The sequence below is a fragment of the Gopherus evgoodei genome, chromosome 1 (assembly GCF_007399415.2).
Source record: "Gopherus evgoodei ecotype Sinaloan lineage chromosome 1, rGopEvg1_v1.p, whole genome shotgun sequence".
NCBI classification, from domain to species: domain Eukaryota; kingdom Metazoa; phylum Chordata; order Testudines; family Testudinidae; genus Gopherus; species Gopherus evgoodei.
In genome coordinates, this window is record NC_044322.1 from 190,418,835 (window position 1) to 190,445,926 (window position 27,092).

General features: G+C 48.9%; 1 protein-coding gene across 5 annotated transcripts in view; it reads left to right on the top strand.

Moving 5' to 3' along the window:
• Window positions 1-27,092, top strand: part of POU2F1 (POU class 2 homeobox 1) — a 210,999-nt gene that overhangs the window by 171,873 nt on the left and 12,034 nt on the right. For all 5 annotated transcript variants that reach the window (XM_030581056.1, XM_030581066.1, XM_030581045.1 and 2 more), the window contains 5 exons: window positions 11,718-11,863; window positions 14,287-14,466; window positions 22,216-22,321; window positions 23,254-23,599; window positions 24,442-24,530. In XM_030581056.1, the coding sequence (XP_030436916.1) occupies window positions 11,718-11,863; window positions 14,287-14,466; window positions 22,216-22,321; window positions 23,254-23,599; window positions 24,442-24,530 (867 nt within the window). The remainder of the gene's footprint in view (window positions 1-11,717; window positions 11,864-14,286; window positions 14,467-22,215; window positions 22,322-23,253; window positions 23,600-24,441; window positions 24,531-27,092) is intronic.

Genomic DNA, 27,092 nt, shown 5'->3' on the forward strand with positions numbered 1-27,092 from the left:
CCAGGTTTCAAACCGTGCTCAACCTGCCGCCGGCCGATGCCCACGGGAGACCCCCACGTCCCTTGCCTCAAGTGCTTGGGGGAATCCCACCTTGCAGACAAGTGCCGTATCTGCAAATCGTTCAAGCCGTGGACGAAAAAGGAGCTGGACTTTCGCCTTAAGCAGCTGCTAATGAATCCAGCCCTCACTCCTCCACCTTTGGCACCGGCTGCTAGACAGTCCGCGCCGGGGAGAAGTGCCTCATCGGCACCGGAGAGCGCCGGCACCAACCACAAAGACAGCTTGGCACCAACCGTCACCAGCCCAGAAACCGGCCTGGCTCCGCTCCCTCTCCGCGCGTGCCAAGAAGCTTAAAGCTCCTGCGGCCTCACTATCTGCACCGCAGTCTGAGCAGCAATCTAAGTCGAGCTGCCCGGCACCACTAACTGGTGCAGCACCGACAATCTCCGCACCGTTGATTCTGGCCGTGCAAGAACCGTCGAGTCCGGTGCTTGACAGGTCCCCAGCACATGCCTCAGTAGAGCTTCTCGTTCCCACTACGCCAGAGACATTTGCTACAGCAAGGGAACTTATTGCCTTAACGGAGCCTGCTGTGCCTCAACCCCCGGCACCGCCGGTGCGGGTTATTCAATCGACAGGCAAGCCAGCCATGGTAAGAACACCTTCCATCGGCACCTCAGGTAGACAGCACTCAAGATCGAGGTCCCATCAGCGCTCTCGATCTCGTCAGCGCTCCAGATCCAGGCGCCGCTCGCAGTCCCGGTACCGATCTCCTCCCCGGTACTGGTCGCACTCGTGGCACCTCTCGAGGTCCTGCTCACCAGACCGATGCTCCAGGCACTGGTCCAGCTCCCGGCGCCGTTCGCATCGCAGCCGCTCTCATCATAGAGCGTCAAGATCCCGGTCCACCTTCCGGCACTGCGCCTGTCGCAGGTCCCAATGACGCTCTCGGTACCGGTACGGATCCCAGTACCGCTCCCCGGTGCGGCACGAAATACGGTACCCTAGAGACAGGGCTTATCCTCAAACAGCCTCCGCTTCTCCATGGCCATCAAGGCACGCGACTGAGTCATCGCACGCTGATAGTGCTGCCTATCCTGATTCAGAGGCACACAGCTGGGTCCTCCATGAGGCTCAAGGTCCAGACCAAGGTTCTCATCAGTGGTCCTTTTGGACACCTTGGGCATATCACCAGGCCCAAGGCTAGCCCACGGTACCATCACGTTCTGCCCCATCGGAACATCACGCGCTGGAGGCCACCTTTAGCCATCCCCCTCCAGCGGGCACAGATCACTCTCCTCAGGCACTGGACCCTCAGGCCCTCCCAGACCCTGACGTACCTCCGGACCAAGAGTCCTTCCAGGAACAACTGGTACCAGGTCTGTTGTCCTCCTCTTCACCTGACGAGGCAGTGGCCAGTACATTCTCCTTGGGCCCGCCCCCTATCTACCTCTGAGCTCACCAGGACCTTTTGAGGTGAGTCACCTTAAATATAAATCTCCAGGTGGAGGAGGTCCCTGAGGTTGAAGACCCGGTCATAGACATACTGTCAGCGGATGCCCCAACCCGCATAGCTTTACCATTTATACGCTCTATCCAAGCCAAAGTGGACACAATCTGGCAATCCCCGGCATCTATCCCTCCTACGGCCAGAGGGGTGGAAAGAAAGTATACGGTACCCTCCAAAGGGTACGAATACCTATATATTTATCCTCCTCCATGCTCCCTGGTGGTTCAATCCATCAATGAGCAAGAGGGCCATGGCCAGCAAGCCCCCACCCCAAAATCGCGGGAGGCTTGGCGGATGGACCTGTTGGGACGTAAAGTTTACTCTGCAGGGGACCTCCAACTCAGGGTGGCGAACCAGCAGGCCCGGCTCAGTAAATATAATTGTAACACCTGGCAGTCAGTGGGTAAGTTCACGGAGCTGGTCCCACCAGACTCCCACCAGGAATTCCAAGCCCTTCTCGAGGAAGGAAAGAAAGTGGCACGGACGTCCCTGCAGGCCTCCCTCGACGCTGCGGATTCGGCGGCCAGAACCGTGGCCTCAGGAATCATTATGGGGAGGATCTCGTGGCTGCAAGTGTCAGGTCTACCTCCTGAACTGCAACACACCATCCAGGACCTGCCGTTTGAAGGCCAGGGCCTTTTCTCCCAGAAAACGGATCCTAGGCTACAGAGTCTTAAGGACAATCGGGTGATCATGCGTTCCCTTGGGATGCACACCCCACAGAGCCAACGCAGGTCCTTCCATAGCCAACCCCAGCGCCCTTACCCCCTGCCCAGACCGCAACGAGACTTTGGCGGAAGGCGTGGTCGCGGGAACCGCAGGCGACAATCTGGGTCCCAAGGCGGACAAAATACCGGTCCCGCCAAACCAGCGACGGCCCCGAAAGCGAACTTTTGAAGGTGCGCCCGAGAGCAGAGCACCAGTCCTTTCCCAGGATCCGCTTCAGTTTTCCAACCGCCTTTCTTCCTTCCTCCCTGCGTGGTCCCAGTTAATCTCAGATCACTGGGTCCTACGCATGGTGGAATTTGGATACCACCTCCAATTCATTTCACCCCCTCCCTTTCACCCCCCCTCCCCGTCCCTCTTCAGGGATCCCTCTCACGAGCAATTCCTCTGGCAAGAGGTTCGCACGCTCCTCTCAGTCGGAGCTGTAGAGGAGGTACCGGAGGAATTAAGAGGCAGGGGATTTTACTCCCGATACTTCCTAATCCCCAAAGCAAAAGGAGGTATTCGACCCATCCAAGACCTGCGAGGACTCAACATGTTTTTAAGGAAGTTGAAGTTCCGCATGGTATCCCTGGGGACCATTATTCTTTCCTTGGATCCCGGAGACTGGTATGCTGCTCTCGACATGAAGGACACATATTTCCATATCACTATTTACCCCCCGCACAGACGGTACCTACGGTTTACGGTGCATTGTCAACATTTCCAGTTTGCGGTCCTTCCATTTGACCTCTCCACAGCCCCTTGCATCTTTACAAAGTGCATGGCGGTAGTGGCCATCGTCCTCCGTCGTCAGCGAATACACGTTTCCTTACCTAGATGACTGGCTTATTCGAGGGACCTCCAAGGCCCAGGTCCCTCGGTACATAGCCATCATCACGGATCTATTCAAGAGACTGGGCCTGATGATCAATCGAGAGAAGTCTACTCTTGTACACACTCAAAGAATAGAATTCATTGAGGCCATTCTGAACTCCAAACTTGCAAGAGCCTGCCTGCCACCACCCCGGTTTCAGGCACTAGTCTCCGTTATAAAAAGCCTCCAAACCTTTCCGACAACTTCGGCTCGCACCTGTCTGAGCCTCCTAGGTCACATGGCCACATGTACCTTTGTAACCAAGCACGCAAAACTACGCATGCTTGCCCTCCAAACCTGGCTCGCCTCTGTGTACCGTCCAGTGAGAGATACCGTAGACATGATGGTCACCATTCCTCAGAGCATCTTAGACTCCCTCAACTGGTGGCTAACACCCTCCCTGGTTTGTGCAGGACTGCCATTCCATCCGAGGCAGCCCTCAGTGTCCCTGACGATGGACGCGTTGTCTCTCGGCTGGGGGGCTCATCTAGACCATCATCGCACGCAAGGCCTCTGGTCATCTCAAGAGCTAGTGTTGCACATAAACGTCCGGGAGCTGAGAGCAGTCCACCTGGCGTGCCAGACGTTCCTACAACATCTACAAGGTCATTGTGTTTCAGTGCTTACCGAGAGCACAACGGCCATGCACTACATCAACAAGCAGGGCGGGACTTGATCCTCCCCCCTTTGTCAGGAGGCGATCCAATTGTGGGAATTTTGCATAGCCCACTCTATAGACCTTGTAGCATTGTTCTTCCCGGGAGTCCGGAACACCCTGGCAGACCATCTCAGCAGATCCTTTCAGTCTCACGAGTGGTCGCTTCGCCCTGACGTTCTGCATTACTTCTTCCAGAAGTGGGGTTTTCCCCACATAGACCTCTACGCTTCCCACAACAGGAAGTGCCAGAAGTTCTGCTCCTTCCAAAGTCTAGCCCTGGGCTCAATATCGGACGCCTTCCTAATCTCATGGAAGGACCAGCTGCTGTACGCCTTTCCACCCTTCCCACTGGTGCACAGGGTTCTCCTAAAGCTCCGCAGGAACAGGGCTCACCTGATCCTGATCGCTCCTGCGTGGCCCTGACAGCACTTGTACACCACGTTGCTGGACCACTCGATAGCCAACCCGATCCCTCTGCTCCTGCATCAGGATCTCATAACACAGGACCATGGCAGGCTTCACCACCCAGACCTGCAATCCCTCCATCTCACAGCGTGGCTCCTGCATAGTTAACCTAGTCAGAGTTACGTTGCTCTGCCCCAGTGCAAGTACTCCTGGGTAGCAGAAAACCTTCCACCCAGTCTACATACTTGGCCAAGTGGAAGCGTTTTTCTTGCTGGTGTCAAACACAAAATACAACGCCCATGGAGGTTCCCATTCCCACTATATTGGACTACCTCTGGTATCTTAAACAGCAGGGTCTCACTATCTCATCATTGTGAGTGCACTTGGCGGCTATTTCTACTTTCCATCCCGGAGAAGGTACTGACTCCGTCTTCTCCCACCCTATGGTCTCAAGGTTCCTAAAAGGTTTGGAGCATCTATACCCCCTAGTACAACACCCCGCCCCTTCCTGGGACCTCAGCTTGGTCCTGACAAGACTTACGAGTCCTCCATTTGAGCCACTGGCGACCTGCTCGCTCCTGTATTTGTCATGGAAAACAGCCTTCCTTGTGGCCATCACATCAGCTAGGAGAGTCTCTGAGCTTCGGGCTCGGATAGTGGGCCCACCATACACGGTGTTCCACAAAGACAGGGTGCAGTTACATCCACATCCAGCGTTCCTCCCTAAAGTAGTCTCGGCCTTCCATCTCAACCAGGACATATTCCTCCCGGTGGTCTTTCCCAAACCGCATACATCTCGTAGAGAACAGCAGTTGCATTCCCTCGACGTCCGTAGGGCACTCGCCTTCTACGTTGACCGGATGCGACCCTTCCGCAAAACGCCCCAACTTTTTGTGGCAGTGGCAGATCGGATGAAAGGCCTACCCATCTCTTCTCAGAGAATTTCGTCATAGGTAATGGCATGCATCCGTACTTGTTATGATCTAGCTCATGTCTCTCCGGGGCATATTACCACCCATTCCACCAGGGCGCAGGCCTCTTCGGCCGCCTTCCTAGCTCGAGTACCCATCCAGGAGATATCGAGCAGCTATGTGGTCTTCAGTACATACCTTCACTTCCCATTATGCCCTGGTGCAACAATCCAGAGAAGACGCAGCCTTCGGCTCTGCGGTTCTACACGCTGCAGTATCTCACTCTCACCCCACCGCCTAGGTAAGACTTGGGATTCACCTACTTGGAATGGATGTGAGCAAGCACTCGAAGAAGAAGAAAAGACGGTTACTCACCTTTGTAACTGTTGTTCTTCGAAATGTGTTGCTCATATCCATTCCAAAACCCGCCCTCCTTCCCCACTGTTGGAGTAGCCGGCAAGAAGGAACTGAGGAGCGGGCGGGTCAGCAGGGGTATATATTCAGTGCCATAGCGGCGCCACGCCAGGGGGCGCCCAGCCGACCCACCGAGTGTTGCTAGGATAAAAATCTTCCAACGGACGTGCACGCGGCGCGCACACACCTACTTGGAATGGATATGAGCAACACATCTCGAAGAACAACAGTTACAAAGGTGAGTAACAGTCTTTTATCTGGCACTGCGCAGGCAAACCACCCTCAGTTCCTTTTCAATCACCCTGGCCTGAGACTGGCCTCTAGTAGTTGTCCTTTCAGATCTCCTCAACCTTACTATCAGTTAGTGGTTGTGTTAATATTAACGTTGCTTCATTGTAGTCAATAATTTCCTTTATTCTAATTTCTTTCCTTTCTTAAAAAAAAAATCTCATTTCTATATTCTATTTTGATAAGTTTTAGATGGTTAGACATTTTCTGTCTGCATGGCGATGCCTGGTTGTCCAGGCTTTAAACACTATTTATCATGCCAGGAGATGATCCTAGTTAGTGTCAGACATTCATGATATATCTGGGGCCTTGCGAAGTCGCATGTCATTCAAAAGTATAACTTTTTGCCTGGCATTGAAATCAAGAGCCAGGAAAAACTGAGAAATTAAACTTTGCCTCCTTATGATGGGGAGCTCTCTACGTCCAGCCTCTGATACAGGTCAAGGGACCCTCACTGTACACCAGTCCCCAGGTAAGTCAGCTGTCTTTGAACACCACACTTCCAGGGTGCCCAAGAGGAAGATACAGGACTCCTCTCACAAGCTCTCGAAGGAATTTGCCCCAGGTTCACCAGGTAGACATTCTACCTCTAAAAAGCCAAGACTGTTGCTAGTCTGGCACCACCGGCTTTCCAGTTAGGTACTGATGAGGCTCCTGGTCCCACTGGTACCCAGAGCACAGCTAGCCTGCATGGCAGCAGGACTTCAGCTTCTGAGACACCCTCGATACCAGCATCAGACAAAAGCAGGAAGAACAGCTCTTCCTCTGCTCCCTCAGTACCAAAGAAGCCCATTCAGGCTCCAACTGCGCACAAAGCACTTGGCAACATCAAAGTCTACAGCACCAACAACACCCCTAGCCACAACTACTGTATTGCACTTGTCAGCCTCAGTACTGATGCCCTTCACAGTACCGCAGGAGTTCCATGTTCCTCGGGACCTGCTTGTATCAGAGACTGCTCAGCTCCAATGTGCTCTCAATATTGAGGATACCCAGATCACCTGAGGTGTTCCTGGCACCACTTATTTCACCTCAGATTTCTCAAGGTACTCCATCATTCCTGAGTGAATCAGAGGAGAAGGCTTCTGTTGAGGACCTGACCTCAATCTGACAAATGTTGGTCCAGGACTCTCTTCCTCACTCCTTCAGAGGTCCCTTTCCAGAGGCTTTGACTGAAGCTGGGACTGTTCACGGCCCATGATTGCCACCAGTGCCTTACTAGTATGAGCACTATCAATGCCTTATGCTTCTCCTCCTTGGCCATATTGGGACTTCGGGCTCTTTATAGTCAACAGTTCTCCAGGACATCCAGTACTACCCACCAGGGGCAAGAACAGTTGGCATCACCTGCTCCCCTCAGAAGACCTGACCCTTAGGAGGAATCTTTTGAGGAGCCAGAGCCTAGAGCTGATGAAGAGGTTTCGCGTGCAGCCAATATATCCTCTTCATCCTCAGATGAAGCAGCTATGTCTTCCCTCTCATCCCTGGTGAATGATTTTAAACACTTCCAGGATCTGATCAAGAGACTTGCAGATGCCTTACAGATTCCACTTGAGAAGGTTACGGAGCCTCATCATAAGCTGCTCAATATCTTCCATTCACCATCAGTGGCCTGTCTAGTATTACCTGTTAATAAGACTTTTACATCCATGAGTATTGTTTGGCACACACCAGTACAGTGTCCATTCCACCTACATGTAAAAGAACAGACAAAAAGTGTTATGTCCCAGCAGAACACTTGGAATTTTCATTTTTCCACCCCTGACCTAACTCCCTGGTAGTAGATGTGGTGAATGAAAGCTTTAGGCAGCACCACACTAAATCAACCTCACAATAAAGACCACAAGCATCTGGACCTATTCGGGAGAAAGTCTTACTCCTCAGCCTCACTTCAATTCAGAATTGCAAATTATCAGGCCTTGTTGGCAAAATATAACCATATCAAACTCCTATCCTTTGTTGACCTCCTATCTGCAAAACACAGGGAGCAGTTTCATGCGTTTATGGCGGAAGACCAGCTATTGGCCAGAACAATGTTGCAAGCCTCCCTCAATGCTGTTGACACCACCGCTTGTTTGATGGCCAAAGCATTGGTAATGAGAAGAGTCTCCTGGCTCCAGCTCTCTCATTTCCCTAAGGAGGTTCAGATCACAGTCGAGGGCCTTCATTTCAACGGTTCTAAATTGTTTGCAGATCGATGGATGAGTCTATGTGAACATTGAACGATTCCAGAGCAACTTTGCATTCTCTTGACATTTATGCCCCTTCATGCAAGAACAAACTCATCAAGCCCAGACAGTGCAGAGATTCCCCCCCACCCCCTTCCTCCTCCCTCAGAAGGCATATGAACCAAAGAAGGCAAAGGTTCCAGAGAAGGAAACCATCCTCTACTCAGCCTTCTGCCTTGGACTTGTCCATCTTCAAGCAGCAATTTTGATGTGTTGGTCAAGGGTCTGAATTACCATCCTCTCCCACTGCATCTGCATTCCCCCCCCCTTCAGTGACCGCCTTCACCACTTCATGCGGTCTTGGGAGTTGATCGCTACAGACAAGTGGGTCTTGGAGATTGTCTCCACAGATTACTCAAGCCTCTTCAGTTCTGCCATCCACCCTCATTCCTCATCCCTCTGCAGGGACCCTGCTCAAGAGAGTGTACTGTGCCAAGAAATAGGTGCTCTCTTATGTTGGGGAGCTATAAAACCAGTCCCCAAGCAGCACAGGGGGTTATATTCAGGGTACTTCCTGGTACCAAAAAAGAGTGGAGATTGGAGACTTATCCTAGACCTGAGACTAATCCACACCTATGTAAAGACGTAGAAATTCAAAATGGTGATGTCCATGGTAGAGAATAATTCCCTCACTAGAGGAAGGGGATTGGTTTTCAGTCCTCGACACTCAGGATATGTATATCTACCTGCCCATCCCACAAATGGTTCCTTGGTTTTATTGTTGGCCAGAATCACTTCCAATATTGAGTGTTCCTCTTAGATCTGTCATCTGCCCCGGAGTCTTTTCGAAGGTCACGTTGGTGGTAGCAGACCAACTCCACAAGAAAGATATTTTAGTATTCCCTGCCCAGATAATTGGTTCCTAAAGGCTGCTCCGTAGAGAGGACGTCTTGGGTAACTTCCAAGGCCATAGACATCTTCCTCCAATTGGGTCTACAAGTGAATATACATAAATCCACATTGACCCCAGTACAGAACCTAGAGTTCACAGGGGCACATCTCCATTCAGTGACAGCAAGAGCCTACCTTCCTCAGCACAGGTTCGTGGCCCCCTCCAACACAGTGAACATGATTCAACTCAGTCCACACATCATGGTCAGGAACTGCATTCAATTACTGGGCCACATGGCGGCCATGATCTTCATGACAGAGCATGCCTGACTTAGAATATGCTGCCTCCGTGGATAGCTCAGAACCATTTATTCGCCCATCAAACACAGTCTACATATGCTCCTTTGTGTACTTGCCTTCGTGAAACAATACCTTGATTGGTGGAAGAACCATCACAATGTTTGCACAGGAGTTCCTTTCACATATCCTCCTTCTACACTCTGCTAGGGTGGGGAGTGCGTCCAGACGCCTACATGATCCTAGACAAGTGGATGTCGCAGGAGACGACGCTACCTATCAGTCTCCTGGAACTCAAGGCAGTCAGATATGCTTATCTCTGATTCCAACCACTAATAAAAGGAAAACACATAAAAATCATGATGGACAATATATCATGCATGTTTTACATCAGCTGCCCAGAGGAGCCAGATCTCCCTCCCTTTATAATGAGGCATTCAAACTTTGGAATTGGTGCATACAAACCCAGATTACTGTCACAGCAGCGTATCTCCCAGGTATCCAGAATGTGACTGTAGATGCACTCAGCCGACAATTCCTCCACAACCAGGAATGGGGAAATAGATCCCACATATTCCACCCCCCTCCCGATAGATCTTTTTACCACAGAGGCAAATAAAAAATGCACCCACTTCTGCTCAAAGACGGACTAGGCCACCAATCCTTAGGGGATGTTTTTCAACTTCAGTGGTCGTCAAACCTGCCATGTGCATTCCCTCCAACTCCCCTAATAGCCAAGAGAGAGACAGGGCCAGAGTCATCCTAATAGCCCCCCACATGGCCCAGGCAAATGTTGTTTTCTTACTTCCTACAGCTACCTTCCTTGCCCTCCAATCATTCTTCGCAACACTCCCCACCTCCTCTCCCACTAGCACAGGAGGATTCTTTACTCCAGTCTCGACCCATCATCTCAAAGCATGGTTAATTTGATGGCTCACGAGGTAGAGACAGCCTATTCAGACAATGTAAAAAGAATGCTGCTACACAGCGGGAAACAATCTGCTGGCTACATGTATTGTGAGAAATGATCTCCTTTTGCCTGTTGGGTGTGGCTGTAGACAGCTTTCACCAATAGACTGCATCATTTCCAGATATACTAGACTACATCTAAGCCCTAAACATTTTCGGTTTATCAATGAGCTCAATAAGAGTCCACCTGGCAACCATCATGACCTTTCACCCCTCTATAGGGGGCTAGTCCATCTTTACCCACTTGACCATAACAAGGTTTCTCAAAGGGCTGGGAAACCTCTACCCACCAGTCCAATGTCCATCTCAAATATGGGGCCTCAACTTGGTGCTTAAATACCTCACAAGACAGCCCTTCAAACCTCTTGGCTTCTTGCTTGCTACTCCATTTGTCTATGAAGACAGCATTCCTGATACCCATCACATCAGCGCAATGGGTTGGTGAACTAGGGACCCTGATGGCATACAGCCCATTCACGATGTTTTTTAAGAATAAAGATCATGCTTTGACCTCACTCTAAATGCTTACCTAAGATCTCTTCTGCATTTCGCATCAGACCGACCATTCACTTCCTGACTTCTACCCCATCAGAATATGAATCCCCAGGATGCAATACTACATACCCTGTATGTCAGAAGAGCTCTGACCGCCTATCTAGACAGAACAAAAGTCTTCAGAAAGACCGAGAAGATATTCGTCTTTTGCACACACATCAAAGGACTCTGCATCCAAGATTTCAGACTCTTATTACTTATCTCATAACATTGAGCCACTCTCACTCATACGCACCCATTTGACAAGGTCCATTGCCACTTCCATGGCCTTCCTCAGAAACGTACAGATCATTGAAATATGTAAAGCTGCCACTTGGGGTTCTGCGCATGCGTTCTCTGAACACTATGCAATCACCCACAACTCTGCCACAGATATATTTGGCTTGACTGTAATCTCTGCTGTACTGGATTTGACTCCAAAACCCTTTCCACCTTAGATGGTACTGCTTGGTAATCATCTATAGTGAGCACCCTTAGGGACACTACTCGAAGAAGAAAAAGAAATGGGTTACTCACCCTGTCCAGTAACTGTGGTTCTTTGAGGTATGTCCCCCTATAGGTGCTCCACCACTTGCCCTCCTTCCCATCTGCTTCAGAGCTCTCTGCTATGGGGCTTCATGGTAGGGAAGGAACTGAGGGCAGTTCACCCATGCAGTGCTATATAACAATGGGATGGGGCCCAGGACTGACTGTCACACACGCATGGGACGAACAGATGCTGCAATGAGAACTCTCTAATCAAAGATGTGGGAGGCTCTGTCACACCTAGAGTGGAGCACCGATAGGGGGACACATCTTGAAGAACCACAGTTACTGCACAAGGTGAGCAGTCATTTTTTGTTTGTCACAAAGGACACAGGGCCCTATTCATAGCTTGTAAATTGCAGATATAAATGGTAATACCAGGTTAATACCTCTGCTGTGAAGGAGCCCACCGAGGTCTGGAGCGAATATGGGGTGCATTCTGCCATCTCTTACACAGGTAGAATGTGTGGGATCCTTTAATTGGATTGCAGTGCACTGACACAAAGTCTCTTACTGATACATGCTCTCTTCTGTTCTCTTTCAGAAAATCTCTCATCTGATTCAGCTCTCTCCAGCCCAAGTGCCCTGAATTCCCCGGGGCTGGGGATTGAGGGCTTGAACCGTAGGAGGAAGAAACGCACCAGCATAGAGACCAACATACGTGTGGCCTTAGAGAAGAGTTTTCTGGAGGTCAGTGAATCAGTTGCTCCACTCAGCCAATTTGTAATAAAGAAGAATAGTGGCTTTGCTCAAAAACATGACCATTAAGGTGAAAAGAATTCTTCAGCTAGGAAACATTTTAAGATACGCAATGATTCTTGTGGATACAATATAAGAAATAATATATTTAAGATGCATATTAAATATAATAGACACTAAGTATTTAAATTAGCATATCTTCAATCTGTGTCTGTCATCTAGTTGTTGGAACAGGACTGAGAGTCAGAACCCTTCAGTTCTCATCCCTCATGTTCTGTGGCAGGTTTGCTGTGATACCTTAGGCAAATCATATAATCACTCTGCCTCTGTTTCCTCAGATATAAAACAAGGTTTGTAAAATCCTCAACTGAAAAGCACAATATAAGTTTATTGTTGTGTGCATCTGCTGATATTTTTAGCTGTGTTAGTCTGTGTGTTCGTACATTTGCAGGGGTATCAATCTGTATGTTGTGGACATATTGTTCCTGTTAAAGGGTGGGGAGATCTGTAGTGAGTTGTGAAAGTGTATTGCAAAACAGTTACAAATCTGTCACAGGGTGTACTTGCCCTATAGCGCTTCCACTGGCCAAGTGTGGTGCTGTAGTTGCTCCCTCCGTTTCCCCGAATGTCATCAACAAGTTCAATGAAGCTTTACGCAGGGAACAATACCTCTACTGAGAAGTCTGTTTATTAACCAAAGGCTCAGTGAAAATACAAGCAAAACTTCGCTCCACTTCTGGGTCCACCATTCCCCTACAGCAGAGTTCTGTCAGCTGAACTCCTTTCCCTGGAGTTACCCTTCTTGACACTATCTGGGAATAATCCTTCTCCAGAGCCAGAGGTCTGTTACTATGTCAACTGCACCTCTTTTCTAGGGCAACATGTAGTTGGCCTTCTTGCCACTGTTCGGGAGTTCCCTGTCCCTCATGCCTTCCAGGCCCCTGGCTCTGTTGAACTCTCTGAGGAAAATAGCTCTCATGAACTTTCTGTCTCTATGAGCCAAACCTTTATCGTTCTCATTAATTAGCTGTCAACCAACCACCAAGGGATTTAATTACAGTAACTAAATTGGCTCATTCTCTCTTACAGGAGCTGTCATGAGTAGTCTTGTCTCTGACTTCCCTTAAAGGCCCAGCCACCATGAGAGTATCATTTCATGAGAGGCTCAGAGAGGGAGAGCCATACTTAGGCAATCTTTCAATCCACTTAGTAAAGTGTATGTACCAAGGAAGGAGAAATAGTAAATATTGTACCAAGCAAAATGGTCTATATTCACCTAATTTTAATAAAATAAAAAATGTAAGTGCTGTCCCATTGGTTCTTGACGGCTCTGTTTCCCCTTAGTTTCTTACTCAAGGATATCAGGCAGTGGATTAAGCCATGATATTGTGCACACCAGGAAGGAGAAAAGAAAAGGAAATAAGTGTCTGTGCACTTGGGAAAGGTGGAAAGAGAACCAAACATCATTTATGTTTAGACTCTTAGTTGACTGTATGTAACTTTGGTAATTTAAGTACTGTGGTCACAAGTGCAAGATAAATTAGAGTCCAAGTCTCACCTCTGCAGGTGCCTCCCGAACATAATTTTGTTGTGCTCTCAATGCAGACAACTTGCAGATCATCTGATCATAACTGATGCCTCTCCCTTCCCCATGAGGTGATGAAAGACTTTCCCCTTACTGCAAGGTCTCAGGCTTCATCCCTGGCTTTCTGCCTTGCCAAAATTATGGTTATTCTCTCTGAAGGGACATGTTTAAGGCACAGGTCGGATGCATAGCAGAGCTTAGGGTCACTAGGCAAGTAGTGTAGGTTAGTGCAGGCCCAAGGTATCTCGCACTAACGATGGGGCCAGCACAGACCAGCCCCCGTGTCAGGGAGCAGTAAATGGCACGCTGTCTGCTTGAACACAAAAGAGAATCTAGCTCAGGAAGTACTAGAGGAAACACTCATGTTCAGTAGCAGTCACGTTGGGAAAGTGTAGTAAGGAGGCATTTCAGGGAGAGGGCTTACCCCTGTCAAAGCAGAAGAGGTTTTGGATGCAACTTAAAGGAAGGAACATTTGGGGAGCTGGGTGAGAACTGTAAAATGACAAACTTGGGAGTTGGCAGCTAGGAAAAAAAAACGGTCTGTTTAGTTGGGGAGGAGCTGGATGAGAAGAAGGAAGTTCTGAGTGTTGGGGATGCTGAAGAGAAGGAAGGCTCCATCTGAGGTTAGGGGATTGGAAGGATGGTCCATCAGGTCCCACTTTTGCTTAATCCTTTCCTGACATCTGCTTTGGTAAAACAGGAAGGCCTATTCCAGCTATATGTTGTTCCTTCCTCCAGTTCTTTAGTTTAGAATCCTGCTATGCTGGACCTATAATGCAGCGCTCATCAAAGTAATTTCCATGATTTTCAAATATTTCTCATTTTTCAGAACCAAAAGCCTACCTCGGAGGAGATCACCCTGATAGCTGATCAGCTGAACATGGAGAAGGAGGTGATCCGCGTTTGGTTCTGTAACCGGCGCCAGAAGGAGAAAAGGATCAACCCACCCAGTAGTGGTGGAACCAGCAGCTCTCCCATCAAAGCAATTTTCCCTTGCCCAACCTCACTGGTAAGAATCAAGAAATGAAGATAGCTCAGCACATTGGAAAAGATCAGTCACTCCTCTCCTCCTGGCAATAATGGGAATTACACACATTTTTCACCTGCTCTGTGCAGCAGAGTTGTGCTCACAAATGTACTTAATTGGCATTTTCAATATTATATTTACTGATTCCCACTGTGTACTATAAACGAAAAGTGAATGTTACAAATCAGCCAGTGTGAATGCATTATTTAAATGCCCAAACTGAACTCCTAACTTGCTCTGGCAGTAATTCACAGCTGACTGAATACAACTCACAAAGATGCAGTTTATATTATTGCTTTGGAGATATGCTAAGAAATCATAATTCGTGTTTGAATTCTTTTCCATATCGGTGTACTTATCCAAACCCATTTCTGTAAAAGGAAAAAAATGCTATCCAGTTCCACCCTTTCCATCTTGTTCCAGTCACATTAATGCATTGAATCAGCAATAGATCCTATCAATTTCTAGGCAGTAGTTGGCAGACTAAGTCACCCAAACCTGATTCTACTATTTGTGTCCCTTTTGGGCAGGGTTAATGTATATCAAAGTGAAAAAAGAGTTTAGCTAATTTTTGTAACTCATTTTCTAAACCTTATGTTTGAAGCAAACACAAACTTACTGAAAACATAAGTAAAAAGATGGTTACTCACATTTGTAACTGTTCTTCGAGATGTGTTGCTCATATCCATTCCAGTTAGGTGTGCGCGCTCGTCGGAAGATTTTTACCATAGCAACTCTGGTGGGTCGGCAGGTCGCCCCCTGGAGTGGCCCCTGCCGACCCAACCGCTCCTCAGTTCCTTCTTGCCGGCTACTCTGACAGTGGGGAAGGAGGGCGGGTTTGGAATGGATATGAGGACCACATCTCAAAGAACAACAGTTACAAAGGTGAGTAACCGTCTTTTCTTCTTCGAGTGATTGCTCATATCCATTCCAGTTAGGTGATTCCCAAGCCTTACCTAGGCGGTGGGGTCGGAGTGAGATGTCGCAGGGTGCAACACGGCGGAGCCGAAGGCTGCGTCATCCCTAGACTGAACCAGGGCATAGTGGGAGGCAAAGGTGTGGACCGAGGACCAGGTCGCTGCACGACAGATTTCATGAATGGGCACGTGAGCGAGGAAAGCAGCCGATGAGGCCTGAGCCCTGGTGGAGTGCGCAGTCACGTGGCTCGAGGGGACGTGAGCCAAGTCGTAACAGGTGCGGATGCACAACATTACCCAGGAGGAAATCCGCTGTGAGGAGACAGGTAGCCCCTTGATACGCTCAGCCACCGCAACAAAGAGTTGGGGTGTTCTGCGGAATGGTCTAGTTCGCTCGATATAAAAAGCGAGCGCTCTACGGATGTCTGAGGAGTGTAGCTGCTGCTCCCTGCGAGACAAATGCGGTTTTGGGAAGAAGACAGGGAGGAAGATCTCCTGGTTAATGTGGAAGGTCGATACCACTCTGGAGAGAAAGGCCGGATGCGATCACAACTGCACCTTGTCCCTGTGGAACACAGTATACAGGGGATCCACCGTGAGGGCCCAGAGTTCCGAGACCCATCTCGCGGACGTGATGGCCACCAGGAAAGTGGTTTTCCAGGAGAGGTAGAGAAGGGAGCAAGTTGCTAACAGTTCAAAAGGAGGGGACATGAGTCTGGCAAGAACCAGGTTAAGATCCCATGTAGGGGCAGGGCGCCGTACTTGAGGGTAGAGGCGCTCTAAGCCCTTAAGGAACCTAGACACCATCAGATGAGAAAACACCGAGCGGCCATCCTCCCCTGGGTGGAATGTAGAGATGGCCGCCAAATGGACCCTCAGAGATGATACCGCCAGGCCCTGTTGTTTGAGGGACCAGAGGTAATCCAAAATGTTGGATATGGAGACCTCGGCGGGACGGAAGTTGCGCTCCACGCACCAGCACATGAAACGCTTCCACTTGGCCAAATACGTCGCTCTAGTGGAAGGCTTCCTGCTACCCAGGAGCACCTGTTGCATTGGGGTGGAGCAACGCAGCTCAGACTGGGTCAGCCACGCAGGAGCCATGCCATGAGGTGGAGCGACTGAAGGTCCAGGTGACGGAGCTTGCTGTGGTCCTGGGTGATCAGGTCCAGGTGAAGAGGCAGGGGAACAGGGTTGGCTATGGATAGGTCTAGCAACATGGTGTACCAGTGCTGTCGAGGCCATGCTGGAGCTATCATGATCAAGCAGGCTTTGTCCCTGCGTACTTTCAGTAGGACCTTGTGGACGAGCGGAAATGGTGGAAAGGCGTAGAGCAGGTACGTCGTCCACGGCACAAGGAAGGCGTCTGCCACTGAACCTGGTGAGAGGCCTTGAAAGGAGCAGAACGTCTGGCATTTCCTGTTCCCGCGAGATGCAAAGAGGTCTATCCAGGGAAACTCCCACTTCCGGAAGAGCGAAAGAGCAATGTCCGGGTGAAGGGACCATTCGTGGGAAAGGAAGGATCTGCTGAGGCAATCCGCCAGCGTGTTCCGAACTCCCGGGAGAAAGGACGCAATGAGGTGTATAGAATGGGCTATGCAGAAGTCCCATAGTCGTAAGGTTTCTTGACACAGGGGTGAAGACCTCGTGCTGCCCTGCTTGTTTATATAGTGTATGGCCGTTGTGTTGTCGGTGAATACTGACACACAACGGCCCTGTAAGTGTTGTCGGAACGTCTGACAAGTGAGGCGGACCGCTCTCGGCTCCCGGACGTTGATGTGGAGTTCCAGCTCGTGATATGACCAACGGCCTTGGGTGCATAGGTGCCCGAGGTGAGCCCCCCAACCGAGGGATGATGCGTCCGTTGTCAGGGACGCCGAGGGCTGGGGCGGATGGAATGGGAGCCCCGCACACACCATGTAGGGATCCAGCCACCACTGGAAGGAGTCTAGGACGGTCGAGGGAATGGTGACAACCATGTCCATAGGATCCCTGGCTGGACAGTATTGCGAGCTGAGCCAGGACTGGAGTGGCCGTAGGCACAGTCTTGCGTAGTTTGTTACAAACGTGCAGGCTGCTACGTGGCCCAAGAGAGCGAGGCAAGTGCGTACCGAAGTCAACGGCGCCGTTTGCAGCCTCTGGATGATGGCCGTCATAGCCTGGAACCGTGGCAGTGGTAGGCAGGCTTTGGCAAGAGTCGAGTCCAGGGTGGCACCAATAAACTCTATCCTCTGAGTGGGGATTAAAGTCGATTTTTCCACGTTGATCATTAGACCTAGATATAGGAAAAGGTTCTTGACAATGCGGACGTGACTGAGGACTTGCGTCTCGGAGGTCCCGTGGATAAGCCAGTCTAGATACGGAAACACGTGTATCCGACTGCGGCGCACACTCAAAAGGAAGGCTTTGGCCCAGAAGAAGGCTTGGAGGAGCTTTGGTTCTGGCCCCCTTGGTTGCCCGATTGTCTTTGGCAGCCGTTTCTGCGCCGTCTGGCGAAGTCTTACCTCTGCTAGGATTGAGGGTAAGGGCGGTGCTGTTGGGGTCGGAAGGGCCTGCGCTGAGTTACTGGCGTGTGCATCCCTAACGAGCGCATAATGACCCTCTTGTCTTTTAGGTTCTGCAGCCTAGGGTCAATTTTTTCCGAAAACAGCCCTTGGCCCTCAAATAGAAGGCCCTGAATAGTGTGCTGGAGCTCCGGGGGGAGGCCGGAGACCTGCAGCCACGAGATATGGCGCATAGTCACGCCAGAGGCCAGAGTCCTGGCGGCCGAGTCTGCAGCGTCCAGGGAAGCCTGGAGGGAAATTCTCACGACCCTTTTCCCCTCATCGAGTATCGCCGAGAACTCCTGTCGCGCGTCCTGCGGAAGCAGCTCCTTACACTTGTCCGCTGCCACCCAGGTGTTGTAGCTATAGCGGCTAAGGAGGGCTTGCTGGTTGGACTCACGGAGCTGGAGGGCCCCCGCAGAGTACACTTTTCGCCCGAGCAAGTCCTTATGCCTCGCGTCCTTCAATTTAGGGGCTGGGGCCTGCTGGCCATGGCGCTCCCTCTCGTTAACCAACAGGACGACGAGGGAGCAAGGAGGAGGATGTACATATAGATATTCATAATCCTTTGAGGGCACCATGTATTTGCGCTCTACCCCTCGCGCAGCGGGCGGAACAGAGGCCAGAGACTGCCAGATCATAGTGGCATTGGCTTGTATGGTCTTAATAAATGGGAGGGCCACTCTAGTGGGGGCATCTGATGACAATATGTCCACCACTGGGTCTTGGACCTCCGGGACTTCCTCAACTTGCAAGTTCACATTCTGTGCAACACGCCTGAGGAGGTCCTGGTGGCCCCTGAGGTCAATTGGAGGAGGGCTGGCCGATGAGGTTGCAGCTACCGCCTCGTCAGGGGAGGATGAAGAGGAGAGACCTGGAACGAGGGGGTCTGATGAGGGCTCTGCCTGGTGGATCGTGTCTGTCTCCCTGGGGAGCTCAGAGCCCTGAGGCCTCCATAGGAGGAGGGGGAGGACAGTTAATCGTGGCCTCCGGTACCCTGTGCTCTGAGGCCATCGAGCTCGGAGGACCTTGGGCCTGATGGTACGCCCAAGGCATCCAGAATCCCCACTGCTGCGGTCCATGATCTTGAGGCTGGGGCTCGCTGAACAAGGCAGCAGGCACGTCGATGTCTGGGGCGTATGCACTATCCGCCTGAGAAGACACGGACGGCTGTCGGGACGGCCACGGAGGAGCCGAACGAGGCTAGTAAGAGTCCCTCGCTCCCGTCGTTGGAGATCTCCTCGGTGCCGGGGATCAGTACCAGGAATCATATCGGTGCCGAGACCAGGACCTGCAACAAGCGCGGTGCCGGGAGGTCGACCTGGATCTCGAGCATCTGCGGCGGGACCTGCTGCGAGAGTCTCTGTGCCGGGAGCGGTGCCTAGAGCCGGAGCAGTATCGAGAGTACCGACCGGGACGAGAGGTGGATCTGTGCCGCCAGTACGACCAGTGCCGCCTGGGAGAGCGGTGCCGGGACTGCGAGCGGCGTCGAGATCGGGACCGTCCATGAGACCTTGAGCGGTGCCGGGACCTGGATTGAGACCAGTGCCAGCTCGTCAACTCCAGCGAAGGAGGCCTCATAGCGGCAGGCTTGCCTCTGGAATGCAGAACCCGCACCGGTGGTGCTGGGTGTTGAGGTAGGGCAGACTCAGTCATCGCAATAAGGTCTCTGGCCGAGGAGAATGTCTCCGGCGTGGAGGGGACCGTCAGCTCGACTACGGGTCTCACCGGAGACCTCTCTTGGACTGGACTCGACAGCCCTCTCAGGACCGGAGTCGACGGTACCACGATCGTCAGTGCCGCAGCAGGGGTAGGTGCCGGGCGATCAGAACAAGTCTGCACCGAAGGTATGGAGGAAGCTGAAGGCCTTCGGTCAGGTCCCTGCACTGGAGAAGGCCGGTGCCGAGGTGTCTTGGCGGAGCCGGCGCGGTCCAGTGCCGGAAGAGCGCTGTCAGTGCTCAGTGCTGAAGACGGAGGGTTAAGGGCTGCCTCCATAAGGAGAGTTTTTAAGCGAAAGTCCCTCTCCTTTTTAGTCCGCGGCTTAAAGGCCTTGCAAATGTGGCACTTGTCAGAGATGTGCGAGTCCCCGAGGCACTTTAGGCAAGAGTCGTGGGGATCGCTCGTGGGCATCGGCTTCTTACAGGCCGAGCACAGTTTAAACCCTGGTGAACCGGGCATGGGCCCTGCACCGGGTGCGGGGAAGGGCTAGAGCCCAAACCCCGCTAAACTATGTACAACAACTAACTAACAACTATAAAACTAATTGCACTATGGACTAAGTCAACTATATACAATAAGTGAACGAAGAGAAGCTAGGGAAGTGGAGAACAGCTAAGCCGCGCTCCACTGTTCCAACGACTGACACGGGCGGTAAGAAGGAACTGAGGAGCGGTCTGGTCGGCAGGGGTACATATCCAGCGCCATAGCGGTGCCACTCCAGGGGGCGACCTGCCAACCCACCGGAGTTGCTAGGGTAAAAATCTTCCGACGAGCGTGCATGCGCGGCGCGCACACCTAACTGGAATGGATATGAGCAATCACTCGAAGAAGAACAAAGTGCATTCATCAGGTTCCTTGAGCTCCATGCCACCATTGTTCAGGGAGGTCTGTTGTTATCTGGAGATGGTAGCTGTGCTTCTGAAAATATGAAGTCTGTGGATTTCATGTAGCCTCTAGCTAGTCTATTCTACATATGATTTTATACTGCCCTCATCACTGTAGTATCTGAGCACCATCCAGCAGTATATTAAATGTCATGACTAACATCTGTCATGTGTGGTTTGTTCTTTTTGTCATCCTCTCCTCAGGGATGAAATTATGTGTGCAGTGTAGTGTAGTTGTTTTAGAAGGTGTTTTCTTCTGTTTTTTGTACATGTTGCTGTGTATTTATGCTAGAGAAGGCAAGGTAGAAGATGTGCACATTGCACTTGGAGCAGAAGGTGGTGAGGTTTGTGATGGTTTTAGTTCCTGTGGGAGTTCATTCCTGTCTTAGACAAGCTCTTGAGAAAATTCTGTTGCCTGCAACCACACGTTTTACCTTGTGGTGTAAAGTTACGTTATGCCTGAGGAGAAGTGTCAAGGCTGTTTTTTCATCTGGGAGTTTTAGGCACTATTGTAGATATGTTGAGCCCAGGCCATTGAAGATAAGGATCAAGACCTTGAATTTGACTCTGTGTTCTATAGGAATCCGGTGTAGAGCATGGTGGACAGGTTTGATGTGCTCACAGTAGCCCATGCTGATGAGATGTGCTGCAGCTCTAGCTGTTTTGTTTTGTTTTGTTTTTTGTTCATAGTATGTTAGAGCAAAATGCTAACAGGGTCATCCTTCTCCAACCTATTTTTAAACATGTCAAGCGACAGTAATCACTTCCTTTAAGAGAATATTCATCAGTCTTACAGATTTCCCTATTAGAAAGATTTCCTGATAATTTACATACATTTTCTTTTGTTTAGTGCTATCCCTTATTCATATTTTGGGTTGTCCAAGAGGGTATAACTGATAACTTTTCCTCATTGATGTACATATGCTTCAGATACTTATAGACAATTAGCATGTCTTGTATGCACATACATACACTTCTAGTCCTTGTTATGGATATTTAATTTTTAGTCTTTCCTAATAAATCAATCCCTCCAGCCCATTAATTACAATGATTGATTTTCTCTGAATTCCCTTCAGTTTATTTATAGCTTTCTTCCATTAAGTTGTCCAGAAGTAAAGGCAGTTCATTTCATTTGAATGCTCTGAAAGATGTCCTTCAAACCAAGGAAATACACAGAAGTTCAGATAATTTGGTTGTTAAACGTAAAACAAGACACTATACTTAGCAATGGTAAAACACCTATATGACAAATTAGGCTAGGATGCATTGGTGCGTGGAGTGCCTTCAATCAGAGTAAGTGAATTCGAGCTTGAGAAGTATCAGAAAAAGCATGTATAGAAAAGCTCCTTGAACACTTGCCTCTTGTTAAATGAGGATATTTGAAAATCCTGAGATGCTGTATGTTGATGGTTAGTTCCTGATGAACCACCACTCAGCTATTGGGACAGTATGTGTGTGGTGGGTTTGCTGCTGTTCGTTGTCAGGTCCGTGAGTGGAGCAAATGTGGGCCTAGACTCTGCCTATTGAAGCACTAAAACAATTGAATGAAATTTAAAAAATGTATATCATTTCCTATCCTCATCTTCGGTTGAGGATGGGGAGATAAGAACCCAAGTCAGGTAACTCTTTTCCTTCTTATGCACAATTATGTTCTCTTCTAACCTCTAGGTGGCAACCACGCCAAGCCTTGTGACAAGCAGTGCAGCTACTACTCTGACTGTCAACCCTGTGCTCCCTCTAACTAGTGCTACTGTCACTAGTCTGTCAGTCACAGGTAAGATACAACCCAAGCTGCATCAGCACAGCAGGTTTTTTCAGAAAACCCCTGCAGTCAGGGATAACCAATTCAGATAATAGCATGGAAGTCCAGTGGATTACTGGTGGCGTCTACATATCAAACAGATAAAGATTTTAAGGTGAACAATCTTTTGAGATTTTTGATGTTCCTTTGTTGCAGTCTAAAATCTCCGTAGAGAACTGGCTCTTGGATTTGCTGTATTCTTGTAAGACATGTTGTGTAGGAGTCTCAGATGCCCATAACCTGCCTAGCTGAAAGTGAAAAATAGAGTACAAAAGGAGTGCTTTGTGGGGAGCAAAGGATTCTCTGGGAACTCACAAAGATAGCTTAGGTATACAGATGCAAAGAAACAATATGGAGGATTTCCCTTCTTGCTGCCCAGATACTCATTTGACTTCAGTCTGATTTCCTTCCTCTCTTCTCACTCTCATGTTACCCTTTTAAACATTTTTAATTAAAAAGCAATTCAGTACTGATGGAAAACTCTGGACTGACAGTCCTAGAAAGTGAAGGCCTCTGTTTTGCCACTGAAATGACTGTGTGGGAAACTGCCGTGCAAGCTTCCCTTACACTGCCCTGCCAATGTGCCTCAGTCCTACGTTGGAGTAATTCATTTTTCATGGCTGTTCAGTCTGGCCTCTCTGCTGAGACCGGCACCCCGTGGTGTCCTAGAAGCGAAAGGCACTCCCATTACCAACCTGAGCCACCCAGCCTCCTCCTGAAGAGACAATTGTGATCTGAGATCCACACTCACTAGTCCCCCTCTCTTGAATTCGCTGTGCCCTTCAGTCCCACAGAGATATGTCTGTCTCACTTCCTATTTCCTGTGCTGACCAGTCCAGCTGATAGAAGTTTCTGTTCAGGCATGCCTGTGCTTTGAACTGTTCTAACTGGAATCCTCCTTCCAGGCACAACAGAAACCACCTCCAACAACACAGCAACCGTGATCTCTACAGCACCTCCAGCTTCCTCAGCAGTGACTTCACCCTCTCTGAGTCCTTCCCCTTCTGCCTCAGCCTCCACTTCCGAGGCATCCAGTGCCAGTGAGACCAGCACAACACAGACAACCTCTACTCCCTTGTCCTCCCCTCTTGGGACCAGCCAGGTGATGGTGACAGCATCAGGGTTGCAAACAGCGGCAGCAGCTGCACTACAAGGCGCTGCACAGTTGCCTGCAAATGCAAGTCTCGCTGCCATGGCTGCTGCAGCTGGACTAAACCCAGGCCTGATGGCACCCTCACAGTTTGCAGCTGGGTAAGGCTTGTCTTTGCATTTTAGATGATAAATGAAGAAAATAGCAATGCTTGGAATTATTTGCATGGGCTCTATTTATCATGATTTTTTAATACTGTGTTTTGCACTTCAGCATCTTTCTCATCTACACCTCTCAAAGGGTTTACAAATACTAATGGATTAAGCCCTGCAACACCCCTATAGGGATGTTATCCCCATTTTGTAGATGAGGAAGCTGAAAGGTTTAGTGACTTGATCAGTCATACATTAAGTCAGTGACCGAGCTGGGTGTAGAGCCAAGGAGCTCTGACTACTGTTTCATTGCTGTAACCATTAAACTACACTACCCATGCTGCTAACTTTAAATTGAATTGGCGTCTTACTTAGAGTCCCTTCATTCCCCTGTGTTCAGTTCTGTTCCTTTGGACCCAGAGCAAGATGGAGAACATCTGAATATTTATTGGAAATCATTCTGTTGATGCTGTGAGACTAAAAAAATATTGCTGTAAATGCCTTGTAGTTCTTTCAATTTCTCTTTATTCTCATTTCCTTCCAATAGCTCTCTAAAGAGTTGCAGTGTCCCAAGAAGTCACTTTGAGTGTAATTCACAGCAGTAATACACTACAATCTGTTCTTTTGGGGTGCCTGTTCTTCAGGCTTGTTGTTAAGCACAGTGTTGTAAGGCAGTTGTGAAGGGTTTATCCAAGACCACATTGTGGTATGAGAGAAATTAAAATACTACAGGCAAGGCTTTTTTTTAAATCAGACCCCTGAATTCTACCTTCTTTCTCTGTATGATGGTCTCTGAATAGTAACACAGCCTCCCTTGATCTATCTCCTGTCCTGTTTTCTTGGTATCACAGAGGTGCCTTACTCAGTCTCAATCCAGGGACGCTAGGCGGTGCTCTCAGCCCAGCTCTGATGAGCAACAGTACGCTGGCAACTATTCAAGGTTAGTAAAATTCCTTTTAATATATAACTGATTTTGTTACTTGTGTGTTTTACTCACCAAAAAAATAGAGGCAACATTCCTGAACCCCAACATTCAGTAGTCAGGGACAGAAGCTTTACAAAGATGGCACAGAGATTTTTTTTAGAATTGTGAATGGTAAGATACAAAGTTGGGAGGCAGGTTAGGACAGTATACAATCTCAGGGATTTGGTGGTGACGTTAAGGAAGAATGTGGTGCAGGGAGTGGCTGGGCGCTGCATTAGTTTTGCTCCTCTCCCTCAGTGGACGTGGAGGGACAATTTTAACAAGCTGTTTAGAGATCTACTTTTTACAGCTCATTTAGCAGATGCTTTGGTATAGTTGCCTTGATCGAGGCCAATAGCAGAACAATTCAGAGAACAAGAAACCTGAACACACAGATCCAAGATCAAGACTTTCAAAATGTGTATCTAAAGTTCTTAATTAGGAGCTATAAATCCATAAAATAAGGAATTAATTCCTTATTTAAATGTCTTAGTGAGTGGCCTGATTTTTTTTTGGTGTGTGGAGCATCCAGCAATTTCCATTGACTTTACTTAGAACCATTTGGATACTCATCACCTCTGAAAATCAGGCAATTTATTTATAAACTAAATGTAGCTATTCAGTTAAAAAAAAAAATCTTGTACCAAGTGCACAAAGAGCAGAGAAAAATATGTTATTTTGAGGGAGATTTCATGGCAAATTGAACTCTGGGTAGATTTGTGAGGTAGTTTGTAACTATTAAAGAGCATCAAAATTTAAAAATGCTTTTCTCAAATAAGTTAAGTAACCTTCATATTGTAAAAACAACGAGGAGTCCTTGTGGCACCTTAGAGACTAACAAATTTATTTGGGCATAAGCTTTCATGGGCTAGACCCCACTTCATCAGATGCATGGAGTGGAACATACAGGAGCAGGTATAAATACATGAAACGATGAGAGTTGCCTTACCAAGTGTGAGGTCAGTCTAATGAGACAATTGAATTAACAGCAGAATACCAAGGGAGGAAAGATAACTTTTGAAGTGGTAGTAGAGTGGTCCATTTCAAACAGTTGACAAAAAGTTGCAAGTAACCGGGGGGGAGGGGGGCGGAATTAGTATTAGGGAAAATAGGTTTAGGTTTTGTAATGACCCAACCACTCCCAGTCTTTATTCAGGCCTAATCTGATGGTGTCCAGTTTGCAAATTAATTTCAGTTCTGCAGTTTCACGTTGGTGGTGTTTTTGAATTTTTTTTGTTGAAGAATTGTCACTTTTAGGTCTGTTACTGAGTGACCAGAGAGATTGAAGTGTTCTCCTGCTGGCTTTTGAATGTTATGATTCCTGATGTCAGATTAATGTCCATTTATTCTTTTGCGTAGAGACTGTCTGGTTTGGCCAATGTACATAGCAGAGGGGCATTGCTGGCACATGATGTCATATATCACATTGATAGATGTGCAGGTGAACGAGCCCCTAATGGTGTGGCTGATGTGATTAGGTCCTATGATGGTGTCCCTTGAATAGATATGTGGACAGAGTTGGCACCAGGATTTGTTGCAGGGTTTGGTTCCTGGGTTGGTGTGTTTGTTGTGTGGTGTGTAGTTGCTGGTAAGTATTTGCTTCAGGTTGGGGGGCTGTCTGTAAGCGAGGACTGGCCTGTCTCCCAATGTCTGTGAGAGTGAGGGATCGTCCTTCAGGATAGATTGTAGAATTTTGATGGTGCGCAGGAGAGGTTTTAGTTGGGGGCTGTAGGTGACGGCTAGTGGCGTTCTGTTACTTTCTTTGTTGGGCCTGTCTTGTGGTAGGTGACTTCTGGGTACCCTTCTTGCTCTGTCAATGCATTTCTTCACTTCACCAAGTGAGTATTGTAATTTTAAGAATGCTTGATAGGGATCCTGTAGGTGTTTGTCTCTATCTGAGGGATCAGAGCAAATGCGGTTGTATCTTAGAGCTTGGCTGTAGACAATGGATCGTGTGATGTCATCTGGATGAAAGCTGGAGGCATGTAGGTAATTAAAGCCGTCAGTAGGTTTCCGTTATAGGATGGTGTTTATCTGACCATCGCTTATTAGCCCTGTAGCGCCTAGGAAGTGGACCTCTTGTGTGGACTGGTCCAGCCTGAAGTTGATGGTGGGGTGGAAATTGTTGAAATCTTGGTGGAATTCCTCAAGGGCCGCCTTCCTTTGGGTCCAGATGATGATGTCATCAATGTAATGCAAGTAGAGTAGGGGTGTGAGGGGACGAGAGCTGAGGAAGCATTGTTCTAAATCAACCATAAAAATGTTGGCATACTATGGGGCCATGCAGGTACCTATAGCAGTCCCACTAGCTTGAAGGTATAAATTGTCCCAAAATCTGAAATAGTTGTGGATGAGGACAAAGTCACAAATTTCAGCCACTAGGTTTGCTATGATGGTATCAGGGATGCTATTCCTGATGGCTTGTAGTCCATCTTTGTGTGGAATGTTGGTGTAGAGGGCTTCCACATCTATAGTGACTAGGATGGTGTTTTCAGGAAGATCACCAATGGATTGTAGTTTCCTCAGGAAGTCAGTGGT